This window comes from Salmo salar, chromosome 18 (assembly GCF_965601325.2).
Source record: "Salmo salar chromosome 18, fSalSal1, whole genome shotgun sequence".
Classification (NCBI taxonomy): domain Eukaryota; kingdom Metazoa; phylum Chordata; class Actinopteri; order Salmoniformes; family Salmonidae; genus Salmo; species Salmo salar.
Genome location: NC_138308.1, coordinates 41,323,930 through 41,343,013, shown reverse-complemented (window position 1 = coordinate 41,343,013; position 19,084 = coordinate 41,323,930). Strand labels below are relative to the sequence as shown.

General features: G+C 44.3%; 1 protein-coding gene across 1 annotated transcript; it reads right to left on the bottom strand.

Annotated features, from left to right (window-relative positions):
- Window positions 1-745: 745 nt before the first annotated feature.
- On the bottom strand, window positions 746-15,145 carry LOC106577317 (dnaJ homolog subfamily B member 12). Its single transcript, XM_014155273.3, has 9 exons — window positions 14,938-15,145; window positions 14,267-14,438; window positions 13,316-13,461; window positions 12,925-13,098; window positions 12,731-12,798; window positions 11,083-11,192; window positions 4,432-4,604; window positions 2,040-2,196; window positions 746-1,607 (listed from the first exon to the last, which is right to left on the bottom strand). The coding sequence occupies exons 1-8, from the start codon at window positions 15,068-15,070 to the stop codon at window positions 2,075-2,077; spliced, it is 1,098 nt and encodes a 365-aa protein (XP_014010748.2). The 5' UTR covers window positions 15,071-15,145; the 3' UTR covers window positions 746-1,607; window positions 2,040-2,074.
- Window positions 15,146-19,084: the final 3,939 nt, after the last annotated feature.

Genomic DNA, 19,084 nt, shown 5'->3' with positions numbered 1-19,084 from the left:
CTGTATACTTTTGATCAGTTAGATCAGATCTTTGCCAATAATTGGGCCAAATGTACCTGCCTGTGTATTGTGTAAAAGCAGCCAGAATAGCAAAGGCTTATCATTAGATGAATTGGAAGCAACAAAGCATTAGATACTAGGATTCTTTGCAATACAGGCACATTTTTCTTTCTCCATTCATTGCAGGGCCTTTGTCTGAGCTCCACCACTTGTTTTTCTCAAGTCAGCACCCTCTAGCGATACAGCAAGTCAACTACAGGTGTTGACCATAAACTGAGAAATATATTGCAGTATCCCAAGAAATGGCCTGTGTGTATGAGGACAGACATTTCCTTGGAAGACATCCGAGACAAGTATATAAAAACTGTAGCGTATCAGTGAGATCGTGCCAACCAGCCCCAGGGTAGATGTTATTACTTCTAGTTCCTCACCACTGATTTGCTTGTGGTTTTAAATACATATTGTAATTTTGTCACGTAGACACTGAAGTGTTGTGAAATGAAGCCGTCCCTGGGAAACGTGCACAACAGCCCATCTGATTTGGTAGAAAACGTGCACATCTTCATGTCTTTGCTGCAGCTAGTCACTGTTGTACAAGCCAGTTTTTAGATGAGTAATGCTGCACTCACTGGTCTGGGCACTTGTCCAACTCCCCCCTCTCACACACAGAGAGAGAGAGAATGACAGATGGGGCACGTAGAATGTTTATTTTCCCTGTTTGAGTAAAAACAATATGGACGTGTCATCGTGAGCAAGACCTACTTTATTAGATAGCCATTGTGTTCTAATGAAGAAAATCTTGAATAAAAACATTTGATATTTTACAATTCCAACAATAAATAAATTATTTTCTCAGTCACTGGGTTCACTCAATGTAAATACATAGGTCTGCAAAATCAACATTACTCAGTACATGTCTTGATAGGTGTATGTTTACCTTACTGACTGATAGGAGAATATATAAATATAATCCCTGCATAGTAAAAATCATAATTTACATATAAAGTATAAATCAGGAAACCAACTGCCATCAGCTTCAATTGGTCTTAACCATTCTTCAATGTTTTCACCATATTGAAATGAAAGATGAATATCTCGTTAGTATCTATTGCTAAAGGAGGACATCTATAATAAACCCCTTCTGATCTGAGTATTTCCTGACTACATCATCTGACTTCAGGGTACATCCCAAATAGCACCCTATTCTCTATATGCTGCACTACTTGTGACCAGAGCCCTATGGGCCCAGGTAAAAAAAAAAAAAAAAAAAAAAAAAAAAAAAAAATTGTACACTATATAGCAAATAGTGTGCCATTTAGGACGTAAGAGGGTAAAAGCAGGATTCCCTAACAGTGCATTTGTAAAACAGTCAGCTTGTAACAGAGCACAGTCACTTCATGACATCACCATGATCATCAACAACGAGGGCATTCATTCTTCCTCAACAAGACTTTAGGTCATTCTCTTCTTCTTCGCCATACAAGATCTCCAACTCAAGGAGAGAGTCTGTCCGAGTTTTGGTGTTGCCGTGAAGTCACAGTCCCGAATGTTGAAAAGCGTATGTATTTACAGGCAATAAAATTGTTTTTGCGGATTCGGATAACTACCTAAAAGAGAGAGCAAAAACAATTCAGTTTTAACATGTGCACTCTGTTCATGGGACTCATAACTTCCATAGATCAGTAGGACTTCATAACTTCCATAGTTCAGTAGGACTTCATAACTTCCATAGTTCAGTAGGACTTCATAACTTCCATAGATCAGTAGGACTTCATAACTTCCATAGATCAGTAGGACTTCATAACTTCCATAGATCAGTAGGACTTCATAACTTCCATAGATCAGTAGGACTTCATAACTTCCATAAACCAATAGGTACACTACAACAATGGAGCCTTGTATAGAGACAGAGACTGTGCCTGATTGAGTCCATAATGGTATCCTATTCCCTATATAGTTCCCCATGTGCCCTGGTGAAAAGTAGTGCACTATCTAGGGAATAGGGTGCCATTTAGGTTGTTTTAGTGGTGAGCTCTTACCTATCAGTGTGGCGATCAACAGCCTTCCGTTATATTTAACCACCTAAGGAAACAGAGATGTCAGACAGCCTGGAGCAGCTCGGTGTCCCCATCTTCTGAGCCCTCTGGTACAACTCATTGTCTCCAAAATAGCGAGCTCGATACAGCAGGCCCTCCTCTGGAACACAACAACAAAGTACAATGGCTCAGTCCCCAATATTTCCCAGAATTCTGCACTCCCTGTCATGGATTTAAAAGCATATGATTGTTCTAAACATTGTCTGGAGTGAGTTTCCACTATTGTTAAATCCATGCAAGAAAGTGAGCAAGTATACACCTTGGGAGAAGGGAGCAGAATTGTGATGTAGCCTAAGACAAACGCCAAATTGGGTGTACAATACAAGTTCAATAAGATAACAGGAAGTACAATAGAAAGGCTGAAAAGAGTATCCTACTCCTTTGCATTTTGCCCAGACAACCAATCATCTGAATGATAATGTGTTGTAATGTAAAACTGCTATGTGCCTTTCCCCCTGCCATGTAAACAGTGGTGGCTGGCACTTTAAATAGGAGGACGGGCTCATAGTAATGTCTGGAACAGAATCAATGGAATTGTACCATTCCTAGGGTCTGAGAAAATCTGCAATGTTGAGAATGAGGACGGAATCACGGAATCCAGACATTAAAACGGAATTCAACAATGTATTGAACTTTGTAGGGAATCAACTAAATGAATTGAAAATGAAGTTTATCATAAGACTTGAACAGAATGAATCAGTGATTGGTATTTCCTGCAACTTTCTGAAGAGCCAATGAGAATTCCCCGTCTGTATGTGTGGTGCAGGTGTCTACCACTTTGCGTCGCCGTTAGCGGTGATGCTAATTAATGATCTTTCTGGACATGGGAAAAGCTTTCCATATCCAAAATCCTTCAAATGAAATGTTAACTACAAAGTAGACTATGCTTACTTGCCAGAACGATATGATGATGATTATTGTGGGTATTTTGTTTTACAAAAACACCTCTAAAACAGCCAGCCTCTTTCAAGGTGTACAAAATGGTAACTACACTCAAAAATGTATCACATTTTTCCCAGATCTCAAAAGTGTTCTCCTGATGTGGTTTAAGCATTGTTGTGGACTTAGAAAATAACTGAATTGGATGTTATATTAAAAATAAAGTGATTGAGAACAAAAACATTTAACTGTAGGAAATTGAAACCTGGGAAAACAAAATGGAAGAAACTGAATCAGGCAAAAATAATATATATTTTTTTAGGTCCCTACATTCCATTCACTGTATTTCAGCCATTATTATGAGCCGTCCTCCCATCACCAGCCTCCTCTGCATGTGAAGTAGTGCTATTTCTTCACAGAGGATATCACTTTCTGGTACTGTGTTATCCATCTTACGTTATAGCAAACAGAACACAACCGGTTAAGGTCGGATCACAACACCTGAAGCCTCCAAACTAAATCATTAAACACTCCTCCAGTATATACCCATTTTAAAGTAGCCAACCACTTGGAATTGACCGCAAGGCTCTCCAGAGGATGGTGCGGTCTGCACAACGCATCACCGGGGGCAAATTAAATGCCCTCCAGGACACCTACAGCACCCGATGTCACAGGAAGGCCAAAAAGATCATCAAGGACAGCAATCACCCGAGCCACTGCCTGTTCACCCCACTATCATCCAGAAGGCGAGGTCAGTACAGGTGCATCAAAGCTGGGACAGAGAGACTGAAAAACATCTATCTGAAGGCCATCAGACTGTTAAATAGCCATCACTAGCCAGCTACCACCCGGTTACTCAACCCTGCACCTTAGAGGCTGCTGCCCTATGTACATAGACATGGAATCACAAGTCACTTTAATAATGGAACACTAGCCACTTTAATAATGTTTACTCATCTCATATGTATATACTGTATTATATTCTACTATATCTTACTCTATGTCTCGCTGACATTGCTCGTCCATATATTTACATATTCTTAATTCCATTCCTTTAGATTTGTGTGTATTGTGTGTATTGTTAGATATTACTTGTTAGATATTACTACACTGTTGGAGCCAGAAACACAAGCATTTCGCAAAATCCGCAATAACATCTGCTAAACACGTGTATGTGACCAATAAAATTTGATTGGGAGAATACTGATTAATCAATAGAACAACGTCATCATCCAAAGACAGACGAAAAGGTCAACGGAGAAGAGCTTGTTTGAAAATCAACCTACTTCTGCTTCCAGCAGTTGCAGTTCTAAGAGTATAACGCTGGGGTTGAGGGTTCGATTCCCACATGGACCAACATACTGAACTGGTGTCGCTGTCAACGCTGACAGTTCTGGAAGCCATGGAAGTGACTGCTAAATGACCATGTTATTCTCATACTACAAAGTGAACGTACTCTGTTGTTTCTCCTTCCAGCAGTTGTTTCTGAGGTTGGAGATGTAGTCATCCTCCACACTCCTCTCCACAGTCTTCAGATTCAGTCCATTGTACTCCCTGGAGAAGTGCTCTCCCACATAGTACGGCACCCTCAAGGTCTCAGTGTACCTCTTGTGGGTGTGTCCAATAGACCTGCATTTGATGGAGATAGATACAGAGAAAGAGTAGTGAGTGAATTCTTATTTTATTTAACTAGGCAAGTCAGTTAGGAACACATTCTTATTTACAATGATGGCCTAGGAACAGTGGGTTAACTGCCTTGTTCAGGGGCAGAACGACAGATTTTTACCTTGTCAGCTCAGGGATTCGATCTAACAACCTTTCAGTTACTGGCCCAACGCTCTAACCACTAGGCTACCTGGCTCTAACCACTAGGCTACCTGCTGGTTACTGGCCCAACGCTCTAACCACTAGGCTACCTGCTCTAACCACTAGTCTACCTGCTGGTTACTGGCCCAATGCTCTAACCACTAGGATACCTGCTCTAACCACTAGGCTACCTGCTGGTTACTGGCCCAATGCTCTAACCACTAGGCTACCTGCTCTAACCACTAGGCTACCTGCTGGTTACTGGCCCAATGCTCTAACCACTAGGCTACCTGCTCTAACCACTAGGCTACCTGCTGGTTACTGGCCCAACGCTCTAACCACTAGGCTACCTGGCTCTAACCACTAGGCTACCTGGCTCTAACCACTAGGCTACCTGGCTCTAACCACTAGGCTACCTGCTGGTTACTGGCCCAATGCTCTAACCACTAGGCTACCTGCTCTAACCACTAGGCTACCTGCTGGTTACTGGCCCAACGCTCTAACCACTAGGCTACCTGGCTCTAACCACTAGGCTACCTGGCTCTAACCACTAGGCTACCTGGCTCTAACCACTAGGCTACCTGCTGGTTACTGGCCCAATGCTCTAACCACTAGGCTACCTGCTCTAACCACTAGGCTACCTGCTGGTTACTGGCCCAATGCTCTAACCACTAGGCTACCTGCTCTAACCACTAGGCTACCTGCTGGTTACTGGCCCAACGCTCTAACCACTAGGCTACCTGGCTCTAACCACTAGGCTACCTGGCTCTAACCACTAGGCTACTTGGCTCTAACCACTAGGCTACCTGGCTCTAACCACTAGGCTACCTGCCGCCCCAGTGAAGCAGCTTCACATGATCAACCCACCAACACCAATCCCTTTATCGTGGGACATGACAGTGGACTACTCTCTGACACAATCACTATATAGTCTCCCACACGACAGTAACCGTGGTGATAACAGACAGAGGAGTAGGGTATTGGTGGTGATAGCCTGGTAGTTAGGTGCGTTGGGCCAGTAACCGAAAGGTTGCTGGATTGAATCCCCGAGTTTACAAGGTAAAAAAATCTGTCGTTCTGCCCCTGAGCAAGGCAGTTAACCCACTATTCCCCGGGCGCCGAAGACGTGGATGTCGATTAAGGCAGACCCCCGCACCTCTCTGATTCAGAGGGGTTGGGTTAAATGACTCCTGCACCTCTCTGATTCAGAGGGGTTGGGTTAAATGACTCCTGCACCTCTCTGATTCAGAGGGGTTGGGTTAAATGACTCCTGCACCTCTCTGATTCAGAGGGGTTGGGTTAAATGACTCCTGCACCTCTCTGATTCAGAGGGGTTGGGTTAAATGACTCCTGTACCTCTCTGATTCAGAGGGGTTGGGTTAAATGACTCCTGCACCTCTCTGATTCAGAGGGGTTGGGTTAAATGACTCCTGCACCTCTCTGATTCAGAGGGGTTGGGTTAAATGACTCCTGCACCTCTCTGATTCAGAGGGGTTGGGTTAAATAAGGATGACACATTTCAGCTGAATGCATTCAGATGTACAACTGACTAGGTATCACACTTTCCCTTATTGCACAAGTTGACTGCAGATATTAACTTAAAAAGGAGCTACAAATATTCACATTTATTGAGAAATTACAAATAAATAGTTTTGACAGTATTGAAAAACCATACCGTGGCTTTTTCCAAATACACTGGTATACTGCCCAAACCTACCAGCCATCACCGGGCCTTAACCATGGGCCAGCCATCACCGGGCCTTAACCATGGGCCAGCCATCACCGGGCCTTAACCATGGGCCAGCCATCACCGGGCCTTAACCATGGGCCAGCCATCACCGGGCCTTAACCATGGGCCAGCCATCACCGGGCCTTAACCATGGGCCAGCCATCACCGGGCCTTAACCATGGGCCAGCCATCACCGGGCCTTAACCATGGGCCAAAGAGCCCCTGCTGACTTCCCTGTTGGTCAGTTGGTAGAGCATGGTGTGTGCAACGCCAGGGTTGTGGGTTCGATTCCCACGGGGGGGCCAGTACAAAAAAAAAAAATGCATGAAATGAAATGTATGAAATGTATGCATTCACTACTGTAAGTCGCTCTGGATAAGAATGGCTGCTAAATTTCTAAAATGTAAATGTCTGACGACTACTTTCCCCTAAAGTCAATCTATTACCTGTGACCTCCCTAAAGACTACCAGGCGGTGTCCCAAACGGCACCCTAGTCCCTATTTAGAGTCCTACCATTGAACAGACCCCATAGGGATAATGCACTATATAGGGAATAGGGTGCCATCTCTCCACCTCAGTCAAACTGATGCATCGAGCAAACACAAAAAACTGCTGAAAAACCACCTTTCCAAACAATTTCCAGAAATAATCATTACTAGAGGATTACCACATTGTGAAATACATTGTCATAGCAGGATAACATAGCAACTGGAGGATAATCCGTCCCATCCAAGGCAGTTCAGCATTTTGTAATACAAGGAAAGAATCATCATCAAATGATTGCATTATTTTGGGGGAAGTTGCTTAATAATACATCATAGTCAAATGTATGACTATACGAGTTTAAGACAGCACAGCTAGGGTTGCAAAATTCCGGTAAATTTCCCCAAATTCCAGATTTCCATTCATCCTGGTTGGAACATTCCCAGAATCAGAACATTCCCAAAACCTCTCATCGTCACTCAATGCCTAGGTTTACCTCCACTGTACTCACATCCTACCATACCCTTGTCTGTACATTATGCCTTGAATCTATTCTTCCACGCCCAGAAATCTGCTCCTTTTACTCTCTGTTCCGAACGCACTAGATTACCAATTCTTATAGCTTTTAGCCGTACCCTTATCCTACTCCTCTTCTGGTGATGTAGAGGTTAACCCAAGCCCTACAGCCCCCAGCACCACTCCCATTCCCCAGGCACTCTCATTTGTTGACTTCTGTAACCATAAAAGACTTGGTTTCATGCATGTTAACATCAGTAGCCTCCTCCCTAAGTTTGTTTTATTCACTGCTTTAGCACACACTGCCAACCTGGATGTCCTAGCCGTGTCTGAATCCTGGCTTAGGAAGACCCCCAAAAATCCTGAAATTTCCATCCATAACTATAACATTTTCCGACAAGATAGAACTGCCAAAGGGGGCGGAGTTGCAATCTACTGCAGAGATAGCCTGCAGAGGTCTGTCATACTATCCAGGTCTGTGCCCAAACAAATCAAGCTTCTACATTTAAAAATCCACCTTTCCAGAAACAAGTCTCTCACCGTTGCTGCTTGTTATAGACCACCTTCAGCCCCCAGCTGTGCCCTGGACACCATATGTGAATTGATTGCCCCCCAACCATCTTCTGAGTTCGTACTGTTAGGTGACCTAAACTGGGATATGCTTAACACCCCAGCCATCCAACAATCTAAGCTAGATGCCCTCAATCTCACACAAATGATCAAGGAACCTACCAGGTACAACTCTAAATCCGTAACCATGGGCACCCTCTTAGATATCATCCTGACCAACTTGCCCTCGAAATACACCTCTGTTGTCTTCAACCAGGATCTCAGCGTTCACTGCCTGCATCCGTAATGGGTCAGCGGTCAAACGACCACCCCTCATTACTATCAAACGCACCCTAAATCACTTCAGCGAGCAGGCCTTTCTAATAGACCTGGCCCGGGAATCCTGGAAGGATATTGACCTCATCGCGTCAGTAGAGGATGCCTGGTTGCTCTTTAAAAGTGCTTTCCTCACCATCTTAAATAAGCATGCCCCATTCAAAAAATGTAGAACTAAGAACAGATATAGCCCTTGGTTCACCACAGACTTGACTGCCCTTGACCAGCACAAAAACATCCTGTGGCATTCTGCATTAGCTTCGAATAGCCCCCGCGATATGCAACTTTTCAGGGAAGTCAGGAACCAATAGACAGAGTCAGTTAGGAAAGCTAAGGCTAGCTTTTTCAAACAGAAATTTGCAACCTGTAGCACTGATTCCAAAAATGTTTGGTTCACTGTGAAGTCCATGGAGAATAAGAGCACCTCCTCCCAGCTGCCCACTGCACTGAGGATAGGAAACACTGTCACCACCGATAAATCTACGATAATCGATCATTTCAAATGAGCATTTTTCTACGGTTGGCCATGCATTCCACCTGGCTACCCCTACCCCGGCCAACAGCTCTGCACCCCCTGCAGCAACTTGCCCAAGTCCGCCCCCGATTCTCCTTCACCCAAATCCAGACAGTTGATGTTCTGAAAACGCTGCAAAATCTGGATCCCTACAAATCAGCCGGCTGGACAATCTGGACCCCCTCTTTCTAAAATTATCTGCCGCAATTGTTGCAACCCCTATTACTAGCCTGTTCAACCTCCCTTTCGTATCGTCTGAGATCCCCAAAGATTGAAAAGCTGTCGGGGTCATCTCCCTCTTCAAAAGGGGGAGACACTCTAGACCCAAACTGTTGTAGACCTATATCCATCCTGCCCTGCCTTTCTAAAGTCTTCGAAAGCGAAGGTAAACAGATCACCGACCATTTCGAATCCCACCGTACCTTCTCCACTATGCAATCTGGTTTCCAAGCTGGTCATGGGTGCACCTCAGCCACGCTCAAGGTCCTAAACGATATCATAACCGCCATCGATAAAAGACAGTACTGTGCAGCCGTCTTCATCGACCTGGCCAAGGCTTTCGACTGTCAAATCACCTCATTCTTATCGGCAGACTCAATAGCCTTGGTTTCTCAAATGATTGTCGCGCCTGGTTCACATACTACTTCTCAGACAGAGTTCAGTGTGTCAAATCGGAGGGCCGGTTGTCTGGACCTCTGGCAGTCTCTACGGGGGTACCACAGGGTTCAATTCTCGGGCAGACTCTTTTTCTGTATATATCAATGATATCAAATCAAATTTATTTATAAAGCCCTTCTTACATCAGCTGATATCTCAAAGTGCTGTACAGAAACCCAGCCTAAAACCCAAAACAGCAAGCAATGCAGGTGTAGAAGTAGGTGTAGAAGCATGTTACTCTTGCTGTTGATGATTCTCTGAACCACCTCTACGCAGACGACACCATTCTGTATACATCTGGCCCTTCTTTGGACACTGTGTTAACTAACCTCCAAACGAGCTTCAATGCCATACAATACTCCTTCCATGGCCTCCAACTGCTTTTAAATGCTAGTAAAACTAAATGCATGCTCTTCAACCGATTTCTGCCCGCACCCGCCCGCCCGACTAGCATCACTACTCTGGACGGTTCTGACTTAGAATATGTGGACAATTACAAATACCTGGGTGTCTGGTTAGACTGTAAACTCTCCTTCCAGACTCACATTAAGCATCTCCAATACAAAATTAAATCTAGAATTGGCTTCCTATTTCGCAACAAAGCATCCTTCACTCATGCTGCCAAACATACCCTCGTAAAACTGACTATCCTACCCATCCTCGACGATGTCAGTTACAAAATAGCCTCCAACACTCTACTCAGCAAACTGGATGATAGTCTATCACAGTGTTATCCGTTGTCACCAGAGCGGTTTGCTCTCGTTGGCTGGCTATCGCTACATATTCGTCGCCAAACCCACTGGCTCCAGGTCATCTATAAGTCTTTGCTAGGTAAAGCCCCGCCTTATCTCAGCTCACTGGTCACCATAACACCCACCCGTAGCACGTGCTCCAGCAGGTATATTTCATTGGTCATCCCCAAAGCCAACACTTCCTTTGGCCGCCTTTCCTTCCAGTTCTCTGCTGCCAATGACTGGAACGAATTGCAAAAATCACTGAAGCTAGAGACATATCTCCCTGTAACTTTAAGCATCAGCTGTCAGAGCAGCTTACCGATCACTGTACCTGTACACAGCCCATCTGTAAATAGCACACACAACTACCTCATCCCCATATTGTTATTTATCTTCTTGCTCTTTTGCACCCCAGTATCTCTACTTGCACATCCTCTGCAAATCTATCACTCCAGTGTTGATGCTAAATTGTAATTATTTTGCCTCTATGGCCTATTTATTGCCTTACCTCTCGAATCTTCTACATTTGCACACACTGTATATAGATTTTTCTATTGTGTTATTGACTGTGTTTGTTTATGTGTGTAACTGTTGTTTTTGTCGCACTGCTTTGCTTTATCTTGGCCAGGTCGCAGTTGTAAATGAGAACTTGTACTCAACTGACCTACCTGGTTAAATAAAGGTGAAATAAATAAATAAATAAATAAACAGATGCATAGGACCAGGCTATTCCAGGAGGTTATCATCCAGGTGGGAGGTGGGGGGTCAGGGGTTAGACTCACGGCCTGAAGCTGAGGCTGTAGGGGGCAGTGGAGACCATCATCTGACTGAGAGCTGACACAACCACCAGGATGACGATGGGCAGCAGCTGGACAAAGAGCGCAAAGCCTCCCTGAAAAATCACAACACACAGGTTTGTTAGACACAACAATGACAAACTGACATGGTAAACTATACAGGTTTGTTAGAGTTAACTGATAACACTGCAAAACCAACTACCGGTCTTAAGCCTAGCAATCCACCTTGGCTAATTTCATATACACTATATATACAAAAGTATGTGGACACCCTTTCAAATTAGTGGATGCGGCTCTTTCAGCCACACCCGTTGCTGACAGGTGTATAAAACTGAGCACACCGCCATGCAATCTCCATAGACAAACATTGGTAGTTGAACGGCCTTACTTTAGAGCTCAGTGACTTTCAACATGGCACCGTCATAGGATGCCACCTTTCCAACAAGACAGTTCGTCAAATGTCTGCCCTGCTAGAGCCGCCCCGGGCAACTAAGTGTTGTTATTTTGAAGTGGAAACATCTAGGAGCAACAAAAGTTCAGCCGTGAAGTGGTAGGCCACACAAGTGCACAAAACGGTACCGCCGAGCCCGTAGCGCAGAAAAATCATCTGTCCTCGGTTGCAACACTCACTACCATGTTCAAAACTGCCTCTGGAAGCAACGTCAGCACAACAACTGTTCATCAGGAGCTTCATGAAATGGATTTCCATGGCCAAGCAGCCATACACAAGCCTAAGATCACCATGTGCAATGCCAAGCGTCGACTGGAGTGGTGTAAAGCTCACCGCCATTGTGCTCTGGAACAGGGGAAACATGTTCTCTGAAGTGATGAATCACGCTTCACCTTCTGGCAGTCCGTCAGACGAATCTGGTGTTGGCAGATGCCAGGAGTACGTTACCTGTCCTAATGCATAGTGCCAACTGTAAAGTTTGGTGGAGGAGGAATAATGATCTGGGGCTGTTTTTCATGGTTCAGACTAGGCCCCTTAGTTCCAGTGAAGTGAAATCTTAACGCTACAGCATACAATGACATTCCAAAACGATTCTGTGCTTCCAACTTTGTGGCAACAGTTTGGGGAAGGCCCTTTCCTGTTTCAGCATGACAATGGCCCCATGCACAAAGCGAGGTCCATACAGAAATGGTTTGTTGAAATCGGTGTGAAAGAACTTGACTGGCCTGCACAGAGCCCCGACCTCAACCCCATCGAACACCTTTGGGATGAATTGGAACGCCGACTGCGAGCCAGGCCTAATCACCCAACACCTCACTAATGCTGTTGTGGCTGAATGGAAGCAAGTCACTGCAACAATGTTCCAACATCTAGTGGAAAGCCTTCCCAGAAGAGTGGAGGCTGTTATAGCAGCAAAGGGGGGAACAACTCCATATTAATGGACATTATTTTGGAATGAGATGTTGGACAAGCAGGTGTCCACATACTTTTGGTCATGTAGTGTAACAATACAGTTCAACCCAAGTAGACCATTCTCAGTTTGCAGTGCAAAAACAACTCAAGGACTCCCCCTGCTGTACAGCAGGCTAACGTACATTAGAAAACCAATTGAAAATGGCTAAATTTATCTACTTAATGACCTGAACTGCAAAATGTGCAATCACAAAAAAAACACAGGCATACCTCTCTCTGTTGTCCCTGTTGTCCCGCTGGCCTCTGATAACGCCCATTTCTGTATACATGAACGTTGCCTTGAGAAGCACAACAGACAACCAATAGATAGAGCATTAGCAGTGGAGGTGTCAGCACAACGACACACATTGATGAAGTAAAATATGTAGATGCAATGGTTTCTAATGACTGTGTGTGTCACTCACTTGCTGGAAAACCCCCTCCGAAGAACATATTGAAGAGATCCTCAGGTGAAATATCAGCCTGGAAGTCGCCGTTGGTCTGGCCCTGTCTTGACGGGTGTCTCTTCTCCTCACCACACTGGTCATACTGTTTCCTCTTGTCAGCATTACTCAAGCAGGCATAGGCATTTCCAATAGCTGGGGGAAAACAAACACCTTTTGAGTACCTTCAAATTACATTAAATGATATACAATTCATTGGAGCGGTTTCCTGGACACAGATTAGACTAGAAAGCATTCTCCGTTGAACACGTTTTAGTCCAGGACTAGGCTAAATCTGTGTCCGGCAAACCGGCTCCTTTGAATGGTTATCACATTAAAATAAGTAAGAAAATAAGTATGGTTTGGAGCGTACCTTTAAATGCCTCAGTGGCACCCGGTGCGTGGTTTTTATCGGGATGGAATTTCAACGCTAATTTTCTATATGACTTTTTGAGATCATCTTCAGACGCATCTTTCTTCACTCCAAGAATCTCATAGAAGTCTTTACACTGTTTTATTCTGCAAAGAAAGAAGAAAACTAAAAAAGACAGAACCATTGACAAAACACTAAAATGTTTCGAGATATTTTCATGTTCTGATAGGGAAGATTCATTGAGGAAAGTGGGAGTTAAACACATGTTTGATGTTAATGTTTTAGAAGCCTTGAAGCAGCTTCAATATAACATGCCATTTAGCAGACGCTTTTATCAACAACAACAAATATGTGTGTGTGGTCCCAGCTCAGCAGGAACATTGGGCGGCAGGTAGCCTAACAGGTAAGAGCGTTGGGTGAAAAATCAGTTTGAATCTGAGCCAGCGACCTTTCGCATTTAACCCCCAACAACTGCTCCCCGGGCACCGATGACATGAATTTCGATTAAGGCAGCCCCCCGCACCTCTCTGATTCAGAGGGGTTGGGTTAAATGACTCCTGCACCTCTCTGATTCAGAGGGGTTGGGTTAAATGACTCCTGCACCTCTCTGATTCAGAGGGGTTGGGTTAAATGACTCCTGCACCTCTCTGATTCAGAGGGGTTGGGTTAAATGACTCCTGCACCTCTCTGATTCAGAGGGATTGGGTTAAATGACTCCTGCACCTGTCTGATTCAGAGGGATTGGGTTAAATGACTCCTGCACCTGTCTGATTCAGAGGGGTTGGGTTAAATGACTCCTGCACCTCTCTGATTCAGAGAGGGTTGGGTTAAATGCGGGAGACACATTTTGGTTGAATGTATTCAGTTGTGCAACTGACTAAGTATCCTTTTCCTTGCAATTACATTTTATATGATAATAATTGCAATGATAGTAAATTCCATGCATCCTACTTCTTGACAGCGTCCAGTTGATCTGAGGTGTAGGATTTGGCTGTCTGCGAGGCCTTCTCTCCTTGGTCCTCCTCCCCAGGTCTTCGCTGCCTTGGCCCAGTGCCATCACTGGATCCTGACTGGTTGTCATGACCAGGGGTGAAACCATTTTTTGCAATCAAGTCCAGCAGTGCTGGAAATACAGATAGAGTAACATTTAGAGGAACATTTGAGTATCGTAGTTTCCCCCCGAAACGTCTCCACAGAGCAGGCCCATTGGGGCAAATCTCTGATGACATCTCCCTCTTGTACAGTCAGAAGCACATGTAGTGAGTTATTCTAAGTAACATCGTTAAAGACCGCTAGCTATGCAGCTACACCGTTTGTATTTAGCTAGCAACATGACATTGGGGGCGAATGAATGTACTGACTACATAGTTAACGTTAGGTAGCTCGCTAGCTAATATAACCAGCAGAATTAAACGGACTGTGTATACTACAACTACAACAGTTACAATACAAAATCCAGCCAGATTAGATGTTTTATATGAAAAATCGGCGATAATTAGCTAGCTATTGCAGTGAGAAGGGTAACGTATTATCGCAACTATAGCGGGCCCTCAATTTCCCAAGAAAAAATATAGCCTGGATGCTAGCTGGCATTCATGTCGCTTCTCAAGCGGCTCTCTTACCTCTCGCCTTATCCGTCGGAAAAAGTTTCTGTGCCTTTTCTAGAAATCTAACGGCCTTCTCTGCTTGATTGTTTGTTAATGCAGCAGTTGCAATGTCAATGCAACGCTCTGCTTCGTCCCTGTTTACTTCCATTGCGGGACGCAGCTTGAGGTAAATAAAAAAAACAACGCTAACAGCCGTGGTGGGGCGCTTTCTAATGACGTCACGCTTTAAGTCCTGACGAAGTGGTGGGGTCATGTTGGTATTGCCTGCTAGATGGAGCCAAACTTTCCATAACAAGACCATCACCTACAGAGAGATGAACCTGGAGAAGCAGGCTGGTCCTGGCACAGAGCCCCAGGACAGCAACACAATTAGACCCAACCAAATCATGAGAAAACTCAAATATAATTACTGGACACATTGGAAAGAATTAACAGAAAAACTGAGCAAACTAGAATGCTATTTGTCCCTAAACAGAGAGTACACAGTGGCAGAATACCTGACCACTGTGACTGACCCAAACTTAAGGAAAGCTTTGACTATGTACAGACTCAGTGAGCATAGCCTTACTATTGAGAAGCCTCCATAGGCAGACCTGGCTCTCAAGAGAAGACAGGCTATGTGCACACTGCCCACAAAATGAGGTAGAAACTGAGCTGCACTTCCTAACCAACTGCCAAATGTATGACCATATTTTTTATTATATTTATTTTCCTTTATTTAACTAGGCAAGACAGTCACATATTTCCCTCAGATTACACAGACCCACAAATAATTCAAAAACTCCCATATCTATTGGGTGAAATACCAGTGTGCCATCACAGCAGCAAGAAAAGGGCAACCAGTGAAGAACAAATATCATTGTAAATACAACCCATATTTATTTTCCCTTTTGTACTCGTTGCAACACTGTATATAGACATAATATGACATTTGAAATGTCTCTATTCCTTTGGTACTTTTGTGAGAGTAATGTCTACTGTTCATTTAATATTGTTTATTTCACTTTTTTTATTATCTATTTCACTTGCTTTGACAATAAAGCCCTTTGAATTGAAAAGCCGTTATGGGGCCCCATAATGGAGCCAGATGATGTTTTAAGTGGAATCAAATAAAATTGAAGTATGGTTATACCGTTTTATCGCAGGTCCAGCAAAATGCTTATGTATCTAGTCCAAACAGTGCAGCAATGTCTAGCAATACAAATAACAATACACACATAATCCAAAAGTAAAAAAAGATATAATAATAAAGAACAAGATATTAAGACATCAGAATGAGCCAGAGGTGGCACCACGTGTACAAAAGTGGTGTGGCAAACTTAGTAAGTGTCTTCTCGGGCCTGGAGTTTTTCCTTATCTCTCTGCTGTCTCCTGTAGTCCACGATCAGCTCCTTCCTTTTGTTGACGTTGAGGGAGAGATTAGCTAACTGACCTGTATATTTGTCTAGGGATTTGAACCGGCATCCCTTATTATTACCTTAATAAAATAATAAGGGTTACAGGTTTGAATCCCGGGTCCGATGAGAAAAGTCTGGTGGGATAGTTAACATAGACTTGTTATGAAATCCTAGATACCGTAGTTTAATGTTGTGCTGAAACATTCCCAAATGGGGGTACACGCGCAATGCCGTCGGGGGTACGCAAAATAAAAATGTGATTCACATTTAAAAGAATAATATTTTCCAATGGGGCTATACATTTGGGTGAGGTTTTTTTCTCGCCTGAGTAGCCTCGTTTCACTGCCAAAAAATAGCATTCAACCATCTACTGTTCAGCGAAATAACAACACAATGTCAAATACAGGTAGCCTAGTCAAATAATTAACATCCAACCACATTAACCGTTACTCACTCACGGGAATTCCACTAACCGCCTGTATGGAGCCAAACGTAGCTGCTGCTCATGTTGGTATCTGTACTGATGGCGCAAAAGTCATGACAGGGAGACATGGTGGAGTCCTAACATGCGTGCAAGCAGTTGCTCCCGACGCTTCTTGGGTACACTGCAGCATCCACCTAGACTTGCTGCCAACGGAACGCTTGACAGCTTGAAAGACGTTTTGGACACTACAGTGAAAATGGTTAACTTTGTTAAAGAAAGGCCCCTGAACTGTCGTGTATTTTCTGCACTATGCAATGATATGGGCAGCGACCATGTAATGCTTTTACAACATACAGAAGTGCGCTGGCTATCAAGGGGCAAGGTACTGACACTTTTTTTAAATTGAGAGACAAGCTTAAAGTTTTCTTTACTGACCATAATTTTCACTTGTCTGACCGCTTGCATGATGACGAGTTTCTCACACGACTGGCCTATATGGGTGATGTTTTTTCTCGCCTGAATGATCTGAATCTAGGATTACAGGGACTCTCAGCAACTGTATTCAATGTGCGGGTCAAAATTGAGGCTCTGATTAATTGGGATCCGCCCCTTTTTTTAAATTTTCGCCTAAAATGACATACCCAAATCTAACTGCCTGTAGCTCAGGACCTGAAGCAAGGATATGCATATTCTTGGTACCATTTGAAAAGAAACACTTTGAAGTTTATGTAAATGTGAAAGGAATGTAGGATAATATACTGCTCAAAAAAATAAAGGGAACACTTAAACAACACATCCTAGATCTGAATGAAAGAAATCATCTTATTAAATACTTTTTTCTTTACATAGTTGAATGTGCTGACAACAAAATCACACAAAAATAATCTATGGAAATCCAATTTATCAACCCATGGAGGTCTGGATTTGGAGTCACACTCAAAATTAAAGTGGAAAACCACACTACAGGCTGATCCAACTTTGATGTAATGTCCTTAAAACAAGTCAAAATGAGGCTCAGTAGTGTGTGTGGCCTCCACGTGCCTGTATGACCTCCCTACAACGCCTGGGCATGCTCCTGATGAGGTGGCGGATGGTCTCCTGAGGGATCTCCTCCCAGACCTGGACTAAAGCATCCGCCAACTCCTGGACAGTCTGTGGTGCAACGTGGCGTTGGTGGATGGAGCGAGACATGATGTCCCAGATGTGCTCAATTGGATTCAGGTCTGGGGAACGGGCGGGCCAGTTCATAGCATCAATGCCTTCCTCTTGCAGGAACTGCTGACACACTCCAGCCACATGAGGTCTTGCATTGTCTTGCATTAGGAGGAACCCAGGGCCAACCGCACCAGCATATGGTCTCACAAGGGGTCTGAGGATCTCATCTCGGTACCTAATGGCAGTCAGGCTACCTCTGGCGAGCACATGGAGGGCTGGGCGGCCCCCCCAAAGAAATGCCACCCAACACCATGACTGACCCACCGCCAAAACGGTCATGCTGGAGGATGTTGCAGGCAGCAGAACGTTCTCCACGGCGTCTCCAGACTCTGTCACGTCTGTCACGTGCTCAGTGTGAACCTGCTTTCATCTGTGAAGAGCACAGGGCGACAGTGGCGAATTTGCCAATCTTGGTGTTCTCTGGCAAATGCCAAACGTCCTGCACGGTGTTGGGCTGTAAGCACAACCCCCACCTGTGGACGTCGGGCCCTCATACCACCCTGATGGAGTCTGTTTCTGACCGTTTGAGCAGACACATGCACATTTGTGGCCTGCTGGAGGTCATTTTGCAGGGCTCTGGCAGTGATCCTCCTGCTTCTCCTTGCACAAAGGCGGAGGTAGTGTGGGAGAAAGGTAGACTTGCTGAGGAAAGAAAGATAGAAATACATTAGCTAGCGAAAGAGGAGACTGACAGCAGGCCCTGAGTGGAAATAACAGATGGCTATACATCCCCAAGCAGGAACCACGCAAAGGCCAGGCAAGCTGTATGTATGGCCATGACTAAATATATGCCAAGCGTAAGCCTGCAATGCATGCATTATTTTCATATCCATATGAGGAGAGTCTAGCCCCTACTATGTTAGAGCTAAAAGCAGATATGGGCGTTATCCAGCCACTACAATGTTAGAGCTAAAAGCAGATGAGGGCGTTATCCATTGGGTTGAAAGAAAATGGTGGCAGAACGCATAGGGGGTTTTACTTCATTTACATAAAGGATGGACCTATGTATTGTATATGCATAAAAGCAGAGCCGGGGCCTAAGGAAGGCAGTTGTGGTCCGCGGACCGGCTCGGCTTTGTTACTCTGTATTAAAGTCTATATTGAATTTACAAGTTCTTGTAAGAAG